At 43.5% G+C, this 20,274-nt stretch overlaps 1 protein-coding gene across 2 annotated transcripts in view; it reads left to right on the plus strand.

Annotated features, from left to right (window-relative positions):
* MAML2 (mastermind like transcriptional coactivator 2) overlaps positions 1-20,274 on the plus strand; it is a 356,704-nt gene that overhangs the window by 224,580 nt on the left and 111,850 nt on the right. For both annotated transcript variants that reach the window (XM_070425931.1, XM_070425932.1), the window contains exon 2: positions 17,670-19,208. In XM_070425931.1, coding sequence (XP_070282032.1) covers positions 17,670-19,208 — 1,539 coding nt within the window. The remainder of the gene's footprint in view (positions 1-17,669; positions 19,209-20,274) is intronic.

Below are 20,274 nucleotides of genomic sequence, written 5' to 3' on the forward strand. Positions count from 1 at the left end.
TTTTAGTATCCTTAGATTTCCTGAAAATCAATGCTACTGAAATTTTTATTGAAGCCACCCAATGCCATCCATCTCCCTTGTAAGTCTTTCTTTTGGTGGTTTTTGTTTCCCAAACAGGATTCTCCAGTCCCATTTTGCCTTATTTGTTTTGACATGAAACCCAACAAAAAGAATACGGGGATGCAACACCTGCTTTCTCAATGATACTTACATTTCTTGTGTCCTGTCTGCCTCCATCTTGGCTGACTTCAAACCTATACTGAAGTTCCCACTACATACAATCTAATTACTCTGGAAGAAATAAGAGAATTCTGTGCCATCCATCTAGTATTTGAACAATGAATTGCAGCCTCACTGCATATACTAAGGGGGTGGAGAAAAGGTGAAAATATGGAAGAAAACTAATTAAAATAGAGTGAAAGAATTAGGCAAGGTGACAGAATAATTCATTCAAAAGTGTTTAACTGTGTACCTGCAAAATACAAAATATTTTACTAGATGTTATGAAGGACATAAATATGATAAGCAGACTTCTACCCTGTAATTCAGTGATTTCAACTGGTACGGCACAAGAATTTTTAAAACACACAGGATCTGACTGTTTAGTTGGGGGCACTGTCCTATTTTCACGTAGATTGTCAAATAAGAAAATGACAACAGCCATTTGTCTGAACAAGTGTGAATGCCCTGTCCTGAGCCATAAATATATAGGTCATATAATAGAGTTGCATCTAATTGATCACGTTGCATAATAAGGTTGTGCCTGATTGGTTAATTCTTACATGCAAGTATAGACACATGATTTTTTTTTTAAAAAAAGTCACTTTGGAGCAAAAAGGGTAGGTAATTACTATTATTATTATTGTAAATCAAAATTATGCCTATTTTTGTCAGATTGGCAAAAATATGTTTTTTGGTGTGCTGCAGAATTTTAGTAGTTTATGTGTGTGATGAGATGAAAAGGATAGAAAATCACTGCTATAATTCCCTCTAGCTGCTATCCAACCTCTCCTGAGCTTTTAGGAAATATAATCTACCCACCATGTTTTTCTTTGGTGACCTCCCTTCTGTTCTCAACACGTTGTAATCCAGCATCTTTCCCCCATCCCCCGCCACCATCAAATGCCTGCGTGACAGATACTGCTCTGCTTTATTCCAGGTGACCTCTTGATAAGGTTGCATCACTTCATGAGGTTGCTCATTCCCTCCCTAAAGCTCTCTTCTTTCCTTCAGCTCATCTTCTCCACTTTATTCCTCTCCTTCCTAAATTTTGATGTTCCCCACAATTCCATTCCCATCCCCCTTTTCTCTTCTCACTCCTCACTCTCATTTGGACACACACAGCCACATTCATTCCTTCAACGAATGCTTATGTGTGTTTCCACCAAACCTATATAGACAGCCAAAAGCTCTCTACTGATGTGTGAGCTAAAACATCTAAGTAGCAAGGGAACACCTCTGCTTACATGCCCCGCCACACCTCACATTAAACATCCATTATTTGTCCATCATGAAGCATGATCTTCTCCCTACATTCTTTTTTTCAACAAATGACTCCATATCTACTCAGTCACTAATCCAGAAATGTGAATTTAGCCCTATTCTCTCTCTCTCCCTCCTTCTTTCCCTCCCTCCCCCTTCCTCTCTTCTTCCTCCTGCCCTCTCTCTCTCTCTCTCTCTCTCTCACACACACACATACACACACACACACACACACGACTTTCCACATGGAATTGATTACAAAGTTCACGTGGTTTCTGGTTCCTAAGTTCTTTCCCATCATCTCCACTTCCACTGCTACCAACTTAGCTCAAGTGCAGTTCTCACTGCCCCTTAATGAGTGCTGAGATATTCTCACTGCTCTTCTGGCTTAAGACATCCTGTCTGTAATCCACCTGCAAATATTTGATTGTTAGAGGTTTTTTTCTACACTACATTACAGATCATGGTCACCCATCTGCTTAAAATCCTTTGATGCCCACCCCTGGATTCATAATTACTTCAGCATCTGCGGCATGGGGTCTAAGCCAGAGAGGCCTTACCCTGCATTGTACTGAGCCTCCTCTCTTACCCACTCCTCCAAGGCCTGCTTCACTGTCAGCCTTGCCTGTGATGCACAGTTAGCTCCCTGAGGACCTAGTTGTCACTATAGTGCTTCCCTGGAATAATCCCCTACCATGAAATGAAAGTTTCCTCCAGTGAATACATTTCATAAAAAGCGTGGATTTTCACAGTAAGGAAAATCTGGCTCAATTACTAGCTGGGCAACCTTGGTCAAGTTGCATAAACTTTTGTAGACTCTTCTGCAAAATGAGATTCCTTACATCCACTTTCAAGGTTGCTGTAAGGATTTAACAGTAATAATAATAGCTGCTGTTATTGGGTACTTTCTTTGTGTCAGGGACTGTTTCTAGTACTCTACATGTATCCTTTTAACCTTTGCATCAACTTTGTGATATAAGTATAATTAATACACACACACACACACACACACACACACGTATATATATTTTACAGATGAGAAAATCAAGGTATAGAAATTAGATAACTTGCCCATGGTCACACTGCTAGTAAGTAGATTCAATGAGATAATACATGGGAAGTACCTTCTATTGAGTAGTCACTCAAAGAATGCTGTTTGCTCCTTCTCTTTCCTGCCATTTGCTAAACACTCATCTAAGTCTTATGAGAGGCCCCAGCAGACTAAGTTTTAAAATAGCTGATATTTATTCAGCCAATATTATCTGCTGCATTTTGAGTACAGACTCTATAGACATTGTCTCATTTGAGACCCACTACAACTATTGAGTTGGGACTATTATCTCCATTATACAGAGAAGGAAACTGAGGCTTAGAGGCGTTAAATAAGCTACCCAAAGTTTCCTGTCTCATAAAAGATACAGTCTAGACTTAAAACCAAGTCTCTTATGCCAAAGCTCGGGCTCTTGACCACTACAATAGGTTGCCTCATAAGACATTAGAAGACACAAAACGATATTTGCAATCTTGCTGGGGGGTACTGAAAAAGGTATAACAGTCATAAGCCAAAAGGAAAGCAAACCATGGATAGAGTGTCTTCCTAGGGCACAAAATTACAGAGAGGTGTTCCCGGGTGTGCTCTGAGAAGGAGTGAGTTTTGAGCTGGGATTTGAAGATGGTGAAGAAAATGCACTGGTGGAAGAGGAAAACACTCTGAGATCAGGATGACATATATGGAGACATAACACATGCGGAGCATGGGTCATGGTTAAAGAAGTATTTTATCCTCCAGGTATCTACTAGTGCAGTGGTTCTCAACCTTCCTAATGCCACAACCCTTTAATACAGTTCCTCATGTTGTGATGACCCCCAATTCCATTGCTACAAATTGAACATAATTAAAGCATAGTGATTAGTCACAAAAACAATATGTAATTATATATGTGTTTTCCAATGGTCTTAGGCGACCCCTGTGAAAGGGTCGTTCGACCCCTAAAGGGGTCGCGACCCACAGATTGAGAACCGCTGTACTAGTGGATGTAAGATACTAATTGCAAGTCAGGTACAGGGAAAGATGCACTTCTCGGGGTTGGGGGTGGGAAGAGTGTGGGGGGTAAAGTTCCAGTGGTATCAATCCAGCTGACATCTGGACTAAAAGCAATTTACAAGGTTGCAGTTGGTGAGCTTTCTCAGTTTAAATCTGTCCTGTGCTGTGTCTAAAAGGCAAATGAAATAAAGAGCCATAATATTTTTTAGGATTAGGAGCTTCTGAGTTAAGACTACGCTTTTAATATTTTAAGCGGACTTGAGCAACACAGTAAACAGTTTTCTCTACAGAATGGTGCCAAATGAGCTCCTTTACTTGTCTGAGCATCCCATGGCCATTCATGTCAGGGTGGGTAGTCCTTTCTCATCAGGGAGTGGTCAGTCAGCAGATAATCCAAGGCCCGGGTTAGTGCCTTCTGCTCTCATTTTTTTAAAGCGGATGGATGTTGACTTATCATGAAACAGATTCACAGAAAGGAACTGTAACATATTTCTGTTTAAAGATAAGTTTCAAGAACAGCATAAGCACATACCGGAAAATAGTGGTTCTCATTATACAATATGGGAAAAGGCCTTCTGCCCAGCGTACTGCTTTGACACAGAGAATTACCCGTGATTCACAATTTTGAGTTGTTTAAAGTTTTATTTTTCAATGTACATGGGTTTTTTTTCCCTCTTCAAAGAATATGGCCACACATGAAGAATTGGAATCTGTCAGGTGGAGAATTCATCTCAGTCGTATAATTACTGGGCTGAGCAAGTTAGATCAAAGTGAGGGCATTGTATTGCTATAGGACATTGCTTCAAAGAGCAGTTAAACTGCAAACAATATAAAGGCTTTATTGTCCCCCATTTAATGTCACTTAAATCATCAAGAATCATTTCCCATAAATGTATGGCAAATAGTGGGACTTGAATGCCAGCTTAAAAAGTCAGCATTCAGACCTTCATGGACAGCAAAGGAACTTTTCTATCTGCCATCATAAATTCTCATTTCCAAGCATGAAAGGCTTAAATTGCCTGCAGTGTAGGTTTTGGTTTTGTTTTTTCTCAATTATAACCAAATATCCCTGTAAACCTCTTCATGTTTCATAGAGCTAGTTAAGCAATTTCCCCTTAGATGTGTCTTTGATGTGAAAATAAACATAGACTGGAGTGAAAGCTGAGGTACCTTCTGAAAGAGTATCTGTCTATATGGTTCATAGTTACTCCAGCTGACATTCGACCAGAGAAAACACACATCAACACTCTATATTGAACCTAGATACAGTTGCTATAAGAAAAATATTTCTTCAAAAGTTTCAAAAGAATGATGACATCAATGCCAAGAACATCAAAGGAGCTCTTTGGGGCTCTCAGGTACTTTGCCAAACTACCTTCTAAATGCTGCTTAACATTCCTTTGTAATGGAGTTAAAGATGAGCCTGAAATTGCAGGGACCTCTTAAAAGGTCTGCTCAGCCTGCCTGTGTCTCCAGGTGATTGCATCCAAACCAGTTTACACGGTGCAGACCTGGGCTGTCTAAACATGATTCGGATGGCAGGTTTTTTTTCCCAGAATGTTCGCGTGAATTGAGGGGAGAATTGGTGAAGATACGATCTCTGGACCTCCCCTGGGTATGCCACGTAGAGATAGGTGAGGACAATGGAAACCCTGTTAGAATGCGGTTGTCGTGGAACAGCGGCCCTCGTTCTTAATTCATAATGCGCTCCTTTCAGAAAGGCCGTGGAAGAGCTGGGTAATGACCGCACGTGGAAAGTTGAAAGAGAAACCAAAATAAATGTGTGCGTTTAGCCTCCACGCAGCTTTTCGGTTTTTAATCCATCAAGAATAAGATACATTTACCTTATGAAAACTTTCATTGCAATGTAATTATTGGCTTTATTCCATCCTTGTTTTAGTTGGGAATTGTTTGTTGCAAGTAACAGGAGCCCTCTTAAACGTCTGCAAGGAAACAAGAAAACAGTGGGATGGGGTATGGGTGGAGGAAAGAGATTTATTGGAAAGTTACTGAGTGTCTCAATCACAGGAGATAGAATTGAGTCTTCCAAAGTGCTGGAACCAGGTATTGGAAAGCTTCAGGAATCTCTGTCATTCCTCCATCCTTCTCCCTCCCTCCCGCTGTTGCTTCCCTGCCCTTCCTCTTTCCTTCCCTCCTTTCCTCCTTCTCTCCTCCTTCTCTCTCTTTCAACGAGCTTTCTCATCCCAGCTTTTCCCTGTGCATCGGTTTCATTCTCCTGTCTCTGTAGACTTGCTTTCTCTGTCTCTTGTTGTACATGGCCGAGAGTGACTCCAGTACAGGCAGCCCCACATAGCTCTCATTTCAAGTGCACCGAGACTGCCGAGAAGGTCTTGTGTCGATTTCTGATTAATAGAAAAACATGTACAGTCAAACCTTGGCTCTCGAACGTCTCCCATCTCAAACAATTCAGTTCTCAACCAAGTTGTTCATGGAAAAATGTCTCAGTTGTCTAACAAAACTTCAGTTCTCGACCAACAACCCTTTCATGTTAATACCTGTGTGATCAGTGACGCAACTCTCAGGTGACAAAGAAGAGAATGTGCAAGTATGAGTCAGGTTACCATTAAACCTCAAGTTATTAACACTCAGGAAATTGTGCTGTGAATAGTTTTCATGTTTGTTTGTTGCTTTTGTTGCTGTTTATTATTATTAAGCACATAAAAGTAAGTCCCATGAGTCCTAAGAAGGTTAGTGATAGCAGCAAGGTGAAAAGGAAAAGTTGTGAGAAAAATGATAGAGTTTAAAAAAAATTGCAAAGTATGATGGAGGTGTTCACTTGTCTGATAAGGCTAACTAGTATGGCATCGTGGTGAAATCGATGATTAGCACAATTTTAAGACATAAAGGCATCAGGAGTACTGATGTTGCTAAGAGTATGAAAGTGCTCATGAAACAACAATCATAGACAATTGAGAAAAGTTAAAACAAAATCATTTGGGAGTCTGGAACAGATTGATTAAACGTACATTATTTCTAATGGGGGAAAAATGATTTGGTTTTCAAACAAATCACATCTCAAACAGCCTTCCGAAATGAATTAAATTTGAGAACTGAGGTTCCACTGTAATTGACTCAGCTTAAGTCAAATGTCTACCTTGATCCAGTCTCCTGGGGCTTGGGGAAGTGGATGTCCCACGATCAGAAACCCTCTACCAGAGACGTGAGTGGTTATCAAAGGAAGACATATTAAATAACATGTTCACATTCAACTTTATTACATGGATAATATATATTCTATATATTATATGATTCATGCATTGATAACAAAGGACCATCAATATGATTGCTTTATAGTCACCTCATGTAATCAATACACTTGCTTCACAGTGGTAAGGTAATCTCAAAAAAATTTTTAAATAAATTAATTGAAAAAAACCCACATATAAGTGGACCCACATAGTTCAAAACCATGTTATTCCAGGCTCAATTGTAATATAGCTGGACTGTGGGTGTGAGAAAGAGATCCCTTTCGTTGCTATGTGAAGAACAGATTGGAGTGGGGAGAGGAATAATGTAGGGTCAGATTTGCAGAATGTAATGCAAGATACTTGGTAGTGCCTGTGCTTAAAGCAGAGGGGGCCCGAAGAAGAATGAAGTATGTGATTGGAGAGATAGGGACTTTCAGTTTTAAGTCAGATAAGCCACCAAAGATGAAGGTGAAATGCTGACATGGAATTATGGGTGGCTTGTGTTTCATACTATTTTACAAAAAGGTGGGAGCTCTTTAGGACCTGTGTTCAATCCCCAAAATAACTAACAGACAACCCTGGAATGTAATTAGGCCACTCTCTTTGCTATCTAGGTTTTCCTGATATTCAAATTGGCCAAAGTTTGGGGATGAGTCCAATTCCCTCCAGCATAAGGAAAGAATAGCAACCTCTTAGGACAATTGTGATTTCCCTACCTCTCCAGTACAGCTCAGCTCTGCCACGTGACCACAGCTCTAGATTAGACAGAAAGCTGTAAACAATCAGCCCTGTGGTTTACAAAGGGGGTATGGTTCAGAGAACCATAGACACCCCATAAATTGACTCATCTAATGTTACTGACTGCCCAATAAGTAAAATCATTAGCCAGTCAGTGAATGCTTCCCTCGGGTAGTGCTGGATTGGGCTTGTGGGATTAGAGATGCACAAGGTACTCCCTCCGCCACTGGCTTCTTGGAATCATATTGAAGTGAAAAACTCACAGACCTTAATTACCCAAAACAATATAAAACAGGAGTGCTAAAATCATTCAAGCAGGAAGGAAGACTATGAGGGAACATAGGAGGGGAGGGCCTCACCCAGAAGACGGACCCTGAGCTGGGCCCCTTAGAGTGAAAGCTTCCAGCAGAGAGAAGCCACTTGATTAATAAAACTTAATACCTTGTACATTCTGCTGAGAAGAACATTTAGAGATTTCAAGAAAATTGCCAACATTTTGGACATAGCAATTATTTTGGATTTGCTTTGATATATTTTGGACAAAACGTGAGTCATGGTTAAAGTATTTTGTGCACAAAGTAGCTGTGTTTTTCAGGCTTTTATAGAATACTAGAGGCCCTGTGCACAAATTCGTGCACAGGTGAGTTCGGCCCACCCAGATTGGGGTCGATCAGGGAGGAGTGGCTAGTGGGAGGGGCCACTGGTGGTTTGCTGGCCAGCCCCACCCCAAATAGGGGGAGCAGCTGGGGGCAGGACCGTACAGGGGGAGGGGCCCTGGCCCCGCCCCCTGGTCAAACTCCCAGTTGAACTCCCAGAGGGGATAATTTGCATATTAGCATTTTATTACATAGGTTTCTGTTCATTTTTCTGTTAAACATCGAGGGTCCTTCTCTGAAAGATGGCCCCTGCAGACCCTGCCTTCAGACGATTGCAGCGACTTATAGGGATCACTGAGGATCTAGGTGCAGGGTCATCACACTGGGTGCTACTGAATGAAGCTGGAATGACTTTGCTTAAGGGAGTAAACAATATGGGGAAATAATTCCACTTTGAACTTTTTCATTTATTCTAATCAAGTATAATTTAATCTAAGACAACAAGTTTTGCTTATGCCGTCACTAGCAGTATTCCTGACATAAAATACCATGTTTATTTGCCTATTTGGGGGCACTGTGTTGCGAGGGAGCCTTCCTTTCCTATCTTTCTCAGACGAGTCCTCTCTCCGCTACAGCTGTGATCCCATGCCCCCTCCTTCAGGGCAACGATTCCATTGTGCTGGTCCTTTCTGCTTGTTTCCAGACAGGACAGACTGGCCAATGCCTTTTCGTTTGTTTTGTTTTTATTAGTTCTCACATTTATTGAGACCTGTGTTTTAAGACCAATTTTCAAGGCTCTTTATGTACTTTAACCACTTAGTCCTCACAACGACCCTATGACAGAGAATATGTAGTCTCTCAGAACATACACTTGGTGCTAAATAAATATCTGTTGAGCAACCAAAGGACTTGTATGCATGCATGTGAGCATATCCAATGGACACAGATGGGGAGGGGGGTGAGGACATGTGCTGGGGGGTGGGGATGGCCGGGAAGAGGTCAATGAGGGAAAAAAGGAGACTTATGTGATACTTTAAACAATAAAGAATTTAAAATATATATCTGTTGAATGAATGAGTAAACAAATTCCATTTCACAATGACAAAAAGCCCATTTTGTTATCTTCATTTTGCCTTTGCCTAGATCATGGCTGGCACATAACAATCAGGATGGTGGAGGGAAATGCCCCCCTGGTTAGGTTCAACTTTGGCCTCTCCTGTTAAAAAAAAAAAAAAAAAAAAAAGAACTGCCAGTAATGGGGCGCTGCTCTGAGCTGGGGACGCTGCTGGTGCTTCCCATAGATAGGGGTCCTCAAACTACGGCCCGCGGGCCACATGCAAATCCAAATATTGTATTTGTTCCCGTTTTGTTTTTTTACTTCAAAATAAGATATGTGCAGTGTGCATAGGAATTTGTTCATAGTTTTTTTTTAAACTATAGTCCAGCCCTCAACGGTCTGAGGGACAGTGAACTGGCCCCCTGTTTAAAAAGTTTGAGGACCCCTGCCATAGATGGTGGCTAATCCCTGCGAAAAACCCATCACAGAGGTGAGCTAAGTGACTGGCCCAAGCTTATCCAAGAAATAGGAGGAAAGCAGTGTTTAGATCTCATGCTTATTAGCAGCTAAATTCCATGCTCTTCAAGAGCCCACAGCCTCCCCGTTACCTTGGTAAAAGAGGTGTCTACTTCTCTGAGGCAGTGTTGCAATGGTTCCCTGATGAGTGTGTTTCTGAGGCAAATTCCAACTCTCCTAGTTTCTCTCTACAAGCCAGCCATTGAAGATGGGCGGGGGGGGGGGGGGGGGGGGGGGGGGCGTGGTTAAAGAAAGAATATGGGAGCTTTTGGCATTTAGTGTCTTTAGAAGGACAGTATGTTGATGTGTTTTCTCTACAAAGATCCCGAATTTGCAGTGGCCTTACTTCCCGATAAAAATTTATCGATATTAAAATGTATTAGTTTATCATAAAGAATAGCTACTTTGCTGGTTAAAGTAATCGCATTTCCTCAGAGCCCAAGCCTATGGAACAAAGTTACAGAACAAATTTTCTAGGTAGGTCTAATATGTCTTCCACCAAAAACAAAATGAAACGAAACAAAAGGCTCACACTTATTCTTGAAGGAATAAAAGTGGGAGGTACTAAAAATCATATAGGAAAGTCGCCTTCCTCCCCATCAGCTCCAGGGTGTGGGGCAGGGGGTCGGCCTGGGGTTCAGCATTACACCCCGTGTTTGGGATCTCATCCGGAGGCTGCACACCACCTTGAGTCCAACGCAAAGCTTCCTGCACCCTTCACTTTTGACTCACATGGATGACAATGAGCTTTCCTTGTGATTCCAGTTCTCAGGGCTTTGCATTCCTCTGACTTCAGGATTCAGACAAAAATGATCACTCAAGCAAATCTCTAGGGCAGCCGTTAAATGACTTATGAATTAACTATGAAAACATTCCTCACCGCCACAGCCTTCTTACCATCATTTTAAAGCTCAGTAGTTCGAAGGATCCAGCTTCCCAAGTACTGAGATCAACCAACAAACTACTGTTTGAACACCTAGAAAATGCCCGGCACTGTGGTAGGTGCTGGAAGGAATCCAGGTCAAGTTCAGGACACAGAGTCCACCCTCAAAGAGCTTAAAATCTAGTTGGGCAAACCTATATCGAAACAAAAACAGTACCTCGCAGGACAGAAAAACAAAGCAGCAAGCTCAAGTGGGAGCTGTTTAGCATCTTCAGCAAAAGCCTTCCCACCCCATCTGGTTTTCTTGGGGGCAGGAGAGCCCTGGACGAACCCTTCCACCTGCAGGTACTGTGATGAGCTGGAACTTCCTGTTCCAGGATCCCAAGCATTTTTACTTCAAGAATCAGATCAAGAGTCATAAATTATTTTTGAGGGTTAGGTCTCCTTCTAATGTTATCTATTCCCAACCCTATTTCTAAATGGCCATGAGGAAAGTTTATAGATGATGGGACCAAGATGGTCCCCCGAGGCCACTTTGGTTCTTATGTGTATGCATCGTTGAGAAAGACAGAAAAATATGTGACCTATGGACGGAATTGTTACCTTTGTGTGGCATAGTCCTTGTTCCTAGGGCAGCATAGGAGACAAAGGGTGCATTTATTTTGTGGAAAGGCATAGGGGGCAGGGGATGAAACAGAAACCAGAGGATTGTGCAATAGGCATCTTTAAATCCCTCCAGGAAGTTTATGTTTTGAGTCCCCTGGAAGAATAGAGCACAGCTGTTTCAAAAGGAGAGTTTACCGAGGAACCCCAGTCTCGATTCCACTGTGGACTGCATTTTCCTGGTCCATAGTGTCCGGGCACCTCCATCCCCAGCCCTTGGGGCAGGCAGGCCACTGTGTCTGGACCGGGCCCTGAGCAGGCCCACACCTTCCCCCAGCAGAGACCACACAGGCCTCACAGAGCACGAAGGTGTTCAAATAGAAGAATCAGAACCAGGACGAGAGTGAAAAGAAAGTTTGCTGGACCTCATCAAGGAAAGTACAGTGATCCCTGTGTAGTGTGCAAACCAGACTAGACTTGCTGTGTTGAAATCATTCCTCAAAGAAGCCCTTTCCTCGGATGGCTACTGAAAGGGTGATGTTATATGCCTAATCTCACAAATTAAACATCATAATTTGGGGGTGCAGATGTATGGCACCAAACAAAAATGCTTCTCCGTCCAGCGAGGTAATGGGAACGTGGAATGTGGAAGTGTTGTGTTCTTTTGAAGCCTGTGCCTCCTGCCTCCGACTTAATCCTCTGTTTATGTTCCCTCATGCCAGGGATGACTTGAGAGGGTCCGGCTCAGAGCTCTCTCTCTCTTTCTCTCTCTCTCTCTCTCTCTGGGTGCTCAGTAAATCTTTTTGACTGGCCACATGACCCTTTATTTCTTCCCTTCCTTATATTGGAGCCTCGAGGGCGATGTCCTGGGCTTTCACCATCAACCTCCAGCCAGTGATGTCACTGTTCTCTCCCTGCCATCCATCCCTATGAGTCCCAAATGCCCTCCCCTTTGCCCTGTACATGTGATACGTCTTCATTCTATTACTCTTTGTCTTGGCTGTGTCCACTGCGTCCAGAATAGTGTCAACGTGCGGGCAAGTTGAAGGCAGAAAGGAAAGTGAGCAGTGTGGTTAGTGATTAAGAACAAGGACTCTGGAACCAGGCAGACCTGGGTTGGCATCCTGCCTCCATTCACCGTGTAATCTGAATGTCAGGAGCTGCAATTTTTCGCTTATAAAATGAGGATCAGAATGATGTTCAGAGAACTGTGAACAAGTCTTTATTTTCAGAGTACCTGTCTTAAAATAAACACTCAGTACACAGTAGTTATTAAATGGGAGCCTTTTGTGAGCATTGGGTAATTTTGCTTTTAAGAGCCCCTTCTTCCTTACCAAATTTAAATTTACGTTTTCTGGCTGTGTTGGCAGAAAGATAAGTATATTACTATTATATATTAAAACATTTCTTCAGCCTGAAAGCTTTTTTTCTTCTGTTTTAAAATAAATTAAAATATTCTCATGGGCCCCTGAGACTACTGTGTGCCCTGAGCACTGTGCTGTCCATGCCTGATGGATAAGCCCCGGGTGAGAGAGGTCAGCCCTGGTTCTTCCCTCTGTCCTTTCAATGCTATTAAGTGCATTCTTGGTTACTGACTCCTCTGACCCTCAGGATATACACTGTCCTTATACTTCCCCCTCTCTCCATTCCATCCAGGCCACCCATAAGGTCTGTATTGGGCCTCATCCTTCTCAATTCAAACTCATGTCTTCATTCCCCACCATTCCCCTGATTGTCTTATTCCCTTAGGACCACTCTTGGCCTGGTAAGGTGGAATTGAATTTTCTCATAAACTATTTCTCACTAGGGTATTAATGACTAACTGTGTTCGTCCTCTACTCCTGCTAGAATAGTAGCTTTTTATCACAGAACTCTAAGTGGAGAACTGTATATGACTCAATACAATTCAAAGCCATGTATCTGAACCCATAGACATAGTATGGTGATGGCCAGAGGGAAGTGGGGAGGCAGGTACTGGGTGGAGGCAGGCAAAGTTGAGGAAAGAATGGGGACATATGTAATAGTGTCAACAATAAAAAAATAAATGTGGCCCAGCCAGCATGGCTCAGTGGTTGAACATCAACCTATGATCCAGGAGATCACAGTTTGATTCCTGGTCAGGACACATGTCTAGGTTGCGGGCTCAATCCCAGTGCGGGGTGTGCAGGAGGCAGCTGATCAATGATTCTCTCTCATCGTTGATGTTTCTATCTCTCTTTCCCTTCATTTCTGAAATCAATAAAAATATATTTTTAAAAAAGAAAAGAAATGTGAACTTTGACCAAAACCTAGAATGGGAGTTCCAAAAATAAAGCCATGTATTTGATGATGAATATTTAGTTCAGCAAAGAAATACTTCAAGGTAAAGGTTGAACTTTGGGAGTCGTTGACATTGTATTGTTCTAGTAGCTGGTGCCTAATCAGCATTCAGTGGACCTTGGTGACACAGCTTTGATTAGAAGCTTCTACAAAACGGGACACAGACTGTCTCCACAATTCTCTTAATAAAGCATCATACTCAAGGGAGTCCTAATGGAATCCCTTTTATTCATGATTTGTCTTCCGCAGCATCACTCAGGAGGACTTCTCCCCATCTTAGTCATTTATCCAGTTGTACCTGGTGGCACTTCTTCAGTGCCTGTTACTTTCTGGGTTCAGGGGGGAAAGTGTTCTCAGAGGTAATCCTATTTATAAAGAAGGGAACTACATCCCACAGAAGTAAAGTAACTTGCCTGGAATAGCAAAGCAACTTAATGCCATGTCAGGACTGGCTCCCAGTCCTCCCCAATACATGGATATGGGTACCAGTTACCTCTGTCAGGGCCTATGGTACCATTTACTGCACAGCACAGGGTCTGCTTGGGAGTGCTTGATTTGATTCTTGACTTTATTGCTTACTATTTGTGTGGCCTTGAAATGTTACTCAATCTCCAAACCTCAGTTTTCTCATCTATAAAAATGAGGGGTAGGTAAGAAATACAAGCATGTTCTACAGAACGATATTTTGGTAAACAACAGATCACAGATGGGATGGTGGTCTCATATGATTATAATCTAATCTAATAATAGACAAACATGGTAATTGACCGTACCTTCGCTACGCCCCCCATTGGCTAATCAGCATGATATGTAAATTAACTGCCGACAAAGATGGTGGCTAATTTGCATACTGCAGGCACAGTGGGACAGCGCCATCCCACGTGCCCCGCCACCATCCTGGCCTGCTATCTGTGACCCGGAGCGGCGGGCACCCTGTGTGTGACCTGACCTGTGGCTGGCGGGCGGGACCGCGGTGATCGGGCACCATCCTGCCCTCATCCGGCTCTCCTGCAGGGGACCCGAGGCTGGTGTGCTGGAAGGCAGCTCCAGCCGGAGCGAAGGCTTGGGTCCCAGGTGCCGGAGGAAAACCGGTGCCGGCAGCCAGGGGGAGGGAAGGTGTATTGCACAAATCTTTTCATGCAACAGGCCTCTAGTAAATTATAAACAAAAAATTTGCAACGTGGAAAGTAAAGACTGGGCTCAGCTACACTTTTGCCAGCTCTGGGAGGTTTAAATAGACAAGGAGGCTCAGCATACTGTCCACCTGCCATGCACCTGCCCACTGCCCAGGCTGAAGTTGGTGAGGGAGTGAGAGGAGCCTAGGAGCCTGCTCTCTTTCCTTCCAGTCCCGTTCCTTTCTCTCTCCCTCCCTCCCTCTTTCTCTCTCTCCTCCCCTTCTCCCTTTTATTATCTCTCATCTCAAGCTTTCTCTCTCTGGGTCTCTTTTGATCTCTGCTCTCCCTTTCTCTCCTTTTCCCTTCCTTCCCTTTCTCCCTTCCTCCCACCTGCTGAGATATATTCTCCCTCCCTCCAATGGTGCTTCCCTTCACGGCCTACCCCCTTATTCTCCCCCTTTACACACTTTATCTTTTATAACGTATTTTTATTGTACCTTTTCTATGTTTATATACACAAATACTTATAACTGTGTTGCAATCTCATACAGTATTCAGTGCACTAGGATGCTATAAAGCAGCAGTTTTCAACCTGTGGGTCGCGACCCCTTTGGGGGTCGAACGACCCTTTCACAGGGGTCGCCAAAGACCATCGGAAAAAACACATATAATTACATATTGTTTTTGTGATTAATCACTATGCTTTAATTATGTTCAATTTGTAACAATGAAATTGAGAGTCACCACAGCATGAAGAACTGTATTAAAGGGTCGCGGCATTAGGAAGGTTGAGAACCACTGCTATAAAGGAATGCAATAAGCTAAACCATGTAGCCTACATGTGTAGTAGACTATGCCATCTAGGTTTGTGTCAGTACACTCTATGATGTTTGCACAATGATGACATCATCGAACAACACATTTCTCAGAATGTGTCCCTGTTGCTAAGCAACAAATCACTGTAGTATCAATCTCATAGAGTTGTTGTGAGGACTCTTAGTGTTGTGAGAATCCAGTGAGATTACTCCTACAGAGAGCTTTGCACAATGCCTAACACACAGCACTTAATAAATGACTTCTATTATTATTATTATTATTATTATTACTACTGATACAACCATTGCTAATTCTATCACTGTCTCTACAATCCTGGTGGCTTGAGAAAGTGCTAGCACTGCTTCCTAGAGTATGCACTGCACTGCCCAGGGAGTGGCCACGGCCATGGGAGAATCTGGCAGAACTGGTTTTTCAAAGCCAGTGGAAAATAAATCAAAGGTGATAACCCAAACCTGGGGAAAAGAATGTATCCCTTTATTAGTTGTGAAAGAACCTTCAAAATGTAACTTATACTGAAATAAATCAGTGTGGCCACTCTTGAGGAAGCATGGCTGAACCTCTTTAGTCTGTGCTCTTTCTGACCTCATGAGGACAGACAGTGGTAACTTGGAGTTTCTGCTAAATGTGGTGATGGCTGACAGTGTTCTGTGCTGACATTGCCTACATCCCTGAGTAGACAAGATTAGAAGTCGAGAAATACTCGGAGACAGCAGAGAAGGGAGGGGGGAGCTTCACACCCACTACAAGTTATACCCTACCTCTTGCTGCACATTGCTCATCACTGACTGTGAGTCACATGGGACTTCATTGGGAGTCTTCATGGAAAATAACAGAAGCCCCACTCATATAAGCTTAAGCAAAAAGGGGGATTTATTATAAAGATTACAAAGTATATCAGGGACAACAGGGAGGGTTGCAGAGCTGACCTGGGATTGAATCAGACCCTCAAATGCTATGAAGTCTTGTGTCTCTCCACTATGCTTCGTTGTTCTCTCTTTCCATGGACTTACTTTCTCTATGGCCCAGGTGGACTTAATGGAACAGCAGCTCCCACGTTTTGTAAATCACTGTGCAGCCCCCCGAAGAGAGCCCTGGGATTACCATGGAAGGAGCTGATTGGCTCCGCTGGGGTTGGGTTCCTTTCTCTGATTACCAGTTAGCAATGGTAAAAGGCAAAACATGGTGCATCTACCATCACTGTATACCACCTGTGAATGGGCAAAGCCACAGATAAAGAGTTACTGGAACAGGTACTGATGACAAGAAACATCATGCTCACCTTTGGCTCTGTGCTGCATCCTGGCCATTCCCAGATTCCTCATTTTAGCAGAGATGCAGGATATCTCTGCTCACTTCCTCCTGCCCGCTCTCCTAGGCAAACCCTAACCCTTTAACATGCCAATTCCAGCATTATAATATAGTGGAAAGGACACAGGTTTTAAAACTATACAGACCTTAAGTTAAAGCCCAGGTCTAGCTGTGTGACACTGGGCAAGTTACTTAGCCTCTCTGAGCCTTGGTTTTCTTATCTATAAAGTAATACACATCTAATTGGTTGTTGCAAACACTAAGGAAACAAATCCCCAGGGAAATCTGTGCAGAGCATGTCTCATTTGATAAATGATAAAATCATGGTTTCTGTGCACCCACACAATGTTGCTGCATGGGCCCAACTGCAAAGCCACAGAATTATAGGAGGAAGAGTAGATGAATGCCAGATAGCATATCTCCTTGGGCACAACAATAATTCAAATACTTACTTAGAGGATAATAGCAATGAAAGGATTGAATCTGTGGGGAAGAAAAACACAACTAGAAATTGTATCCCAGCTTTATAGTTTTCAGTGTTTCCCATCTTGGTCAAAGTTGTGTCACACCAGTCGCCTGTAGGTGTGTGGGGTTGAGTGTACATGCACGTGGAATATTTTGACCTACAACAAAAAGCAATGACACTTTGGTGATGAACTGCAGATATTATCAATAACTACTAATGATCTATGCAGGATTCTTCATCCATTGGCCTATGTTGCTATCAGGGAACCGCAGTGATCTCTGACCACTAATTGATCTGCTCCTCCAGAAAGACTTTATTTTGTTCTGTTTGTGCTACTGCGAGTTTCATCATATTCCAGACTCGGCTTCATTGGTGCTTCTTTTTTAATCCATCCTGTGTGTAAATGGAAGAAACATTTAAATATTATGTCGCTTTTGATAAGAAGCACATCTGGATTCATATCTCATTTTATTTTACTTCCCCTCTTGTCTTTCAGCTCCAGGGTTCCTTGAAAAGAAAACAGATAGTCAACCTGTCTCCTGCCAACAGCAAGAGGCCCAACGGCTTTGTCGACAACTCGTTCCTTGATATCAAAAGAATCCGTGTCGGGGAGAACCTCTCTGCAGGACAAGGGGGCCTCCAAGTAAATAATGGACAAAGTCAGATTATGTCAGGGACCTTGCCCATGAGCCAAGCACCCCTGAGGAAGACTAACAATCTGCCTCCCCACACACATTCTCCTGGCAATGGCATGTTTAACATGGGCTTGAAAGAAGTGAAGAAGGAGCCAGGAGAGACTCTGTCTTGCAGTAAGCACATGGATGGCCAGATAACCCAGGAGAATATTTTTTCTAATAGGTATGGAGATGACTCCGGAGAGCAATTGATGGATCCTGAACTGCAGGAGCTGTTCAATGAACTGACCAACATATCTGTTCCTCCTATGAGTGACCTTGAGCTGGAGAATATGATCAACGCCACCATAAAGCAGGATGATCCATTTAACATTGACTTGGGTCAGCAAAGCCAGAGGAGCACTCCCAGGCCCTCCATCCCTATGGAGAAGACAGTGATCAAAAGTGAATATTCACCTGGTCTGACCCAGGGGCCATCGGGCTCTCCTCAGTTGAGACCCCCATCAGCCGGCCCTGCTTTCTCCATGGCCAACACTGCCCTGTCCACTTCCTCCCCAATCCCTTCGGTCCCTCAGAGCCAGGCTCAGCCTCCGACAGCCTCAGGAGCAAGCCGGGCCTTGCCAAGCTGGCAGGAAGTGTCCCATGCCCAACAGCTCAAACAGATAGCTGCCAACCGTCAGCAGCATGCCCGGATGCAGCAGCACCAGCAGCAGCAGCACCAGCCTACCAACTGGTCAGCCTTGCCCTCTTCCGCTGGGCCATCTCCAGGTCCATTTGGGCAGGAGAAAATCCCTAGCCCTTCTTTTGGTCAGCAGCCATTCAGCCCACAGAGCTCCCCCATGCCTGGGGTAGCCGGCAGCAGCAGCCAGTCAAAAGTCATGGCTAACTACATGTACAAGGCCAGCCCCTCGGCCCAGGGAGGGCACCTGGATGTGCTTATGCAGCAAAAGCCTCAGGATCTCAGTCGAAGTTTTATGAACAGCTCGCACACGGCCATGGAGCCCCGTCTTGGCAACACCAAGCCTTTGTTCCATTTTAACTCAGATCAAGCAAACCAACAGATGCCTTCTGTTTTGCCTTCTCAGAACAAACCTACTCTCCTACACTACACCCAACAGCAGCAGCAGCAGCAGCAGCAGCAGCAGCAACAGCAGAGCTCGATGTCAGCTCAGCAGCAACAGCAGCAGCAGCAGCAACGACAACACCAACAGCAGCAACAGCAGCAGCAGCAGCAGCAGCAGCAACAGGCACAGCAGCCACCCTCTCAGCCCACCCAACCTCTGTCAAACCAGCCCTTGCTAAGGTCACCCTTGCCACTTCAGCAAAAGATCCTGCTCCAGAAAATGCAGAATCCACCCGTCGCAGGACTGGGATACCAAGTCTCCCAGCAACACAGACAGGTAAGGGCTCTACTACTCCAAATCCAGAGTACCCAGAGACCACCAGTCTTGGTCATTGTGCTTTGATTACTATTCTGTTTGTGTTGGGACAGGATCAAGACCACAGAGAGAGTAGTGGTTCTGACGGATCCATAGGAAGACCTCATGGAAACATGAGCTAGTATTTCTTTGTAGGGCATTAATGTCATCGGGATCTGTAGGGATCAAAGGCTCTTGCATATTAAGAATATTTCATTATAATCCATGCCTTTGGTGACAGGTCCAGTTGTCAATCAGATTCTGATATGCACAATGTTTATTCATCCAGCCCATAAATTGGTCATTAAGTCAACAAGCACGACCTGAGCACCTACCATGTGCAAGATGTTGTGATTATGCTGAGTATGGACATAAGGCCACACGTGATATTGAAAGTATTTAACAACTAGTTTACATCCATACCAATGAATTAAAATGTCTAAATGCCCCACCCATCGTAATAGATCCTGCTGTGACTCCATGTTGGTGCTGAGTATCAACCTTAAATTAGACACCATCCTTGTCTGCAAGCACAGCCTTGAGAGGGAGACAGGCTTTAAAGACTATCATTTTATGAGTGGCAAGGGGAATGATGTGGGAGCACAGAGGTTGGGTATCTTACCCAGCAAAGGGAAACCAGGGAAGGCTTCTGGAGAAAGTAATGTTGGAGTTAAAGTTAAGTGTTAAAGGATGAAGTCATCATGACTATGAACAACAACAAAAATCTGTGGTTACCTTATATCCTGTGGTTAGCATAAAACAGGGATTTTATTCTGCCCCAAACATGTATATTTGAATAGTATAAAGAAATAGCTATGTGTTTCCAGAGCACATACTGGTGAGGAAGCTCTAGTTCTTAGGGAACTTGAAAGAGGAAACTCTTCCTGGAAAAAAGGAAGGAAGGCAGGAAGGCAGGAAGGCAGGAAGGGAGGGAAGGAGGGAGGGCGAAAGAAAGGAAGGGGTGAGGGAGGGAGCTTGAATGTTGCTTTGTGCATGTAATTTGACAGGTCTACAGTAGTGTCCAAGCACAAAGACAGCACATTACATG

Source organism: Myotis yumanensis, unplaced genomic scaffold, assembly GCF_028538775.1.
Source record: "Myotis yumanensis isolate MYYU_CA2020_CCGP unplaced genomic scaffold, mMyoYum1.0.hap1 SCAF_10, whole genome shotgun sequence".
NCBI lineage: Eukaryota > Metazoa > Chordata > Mammalia > Chiroptera > Vespertilionidae > Myotis > Myotis yumanensis.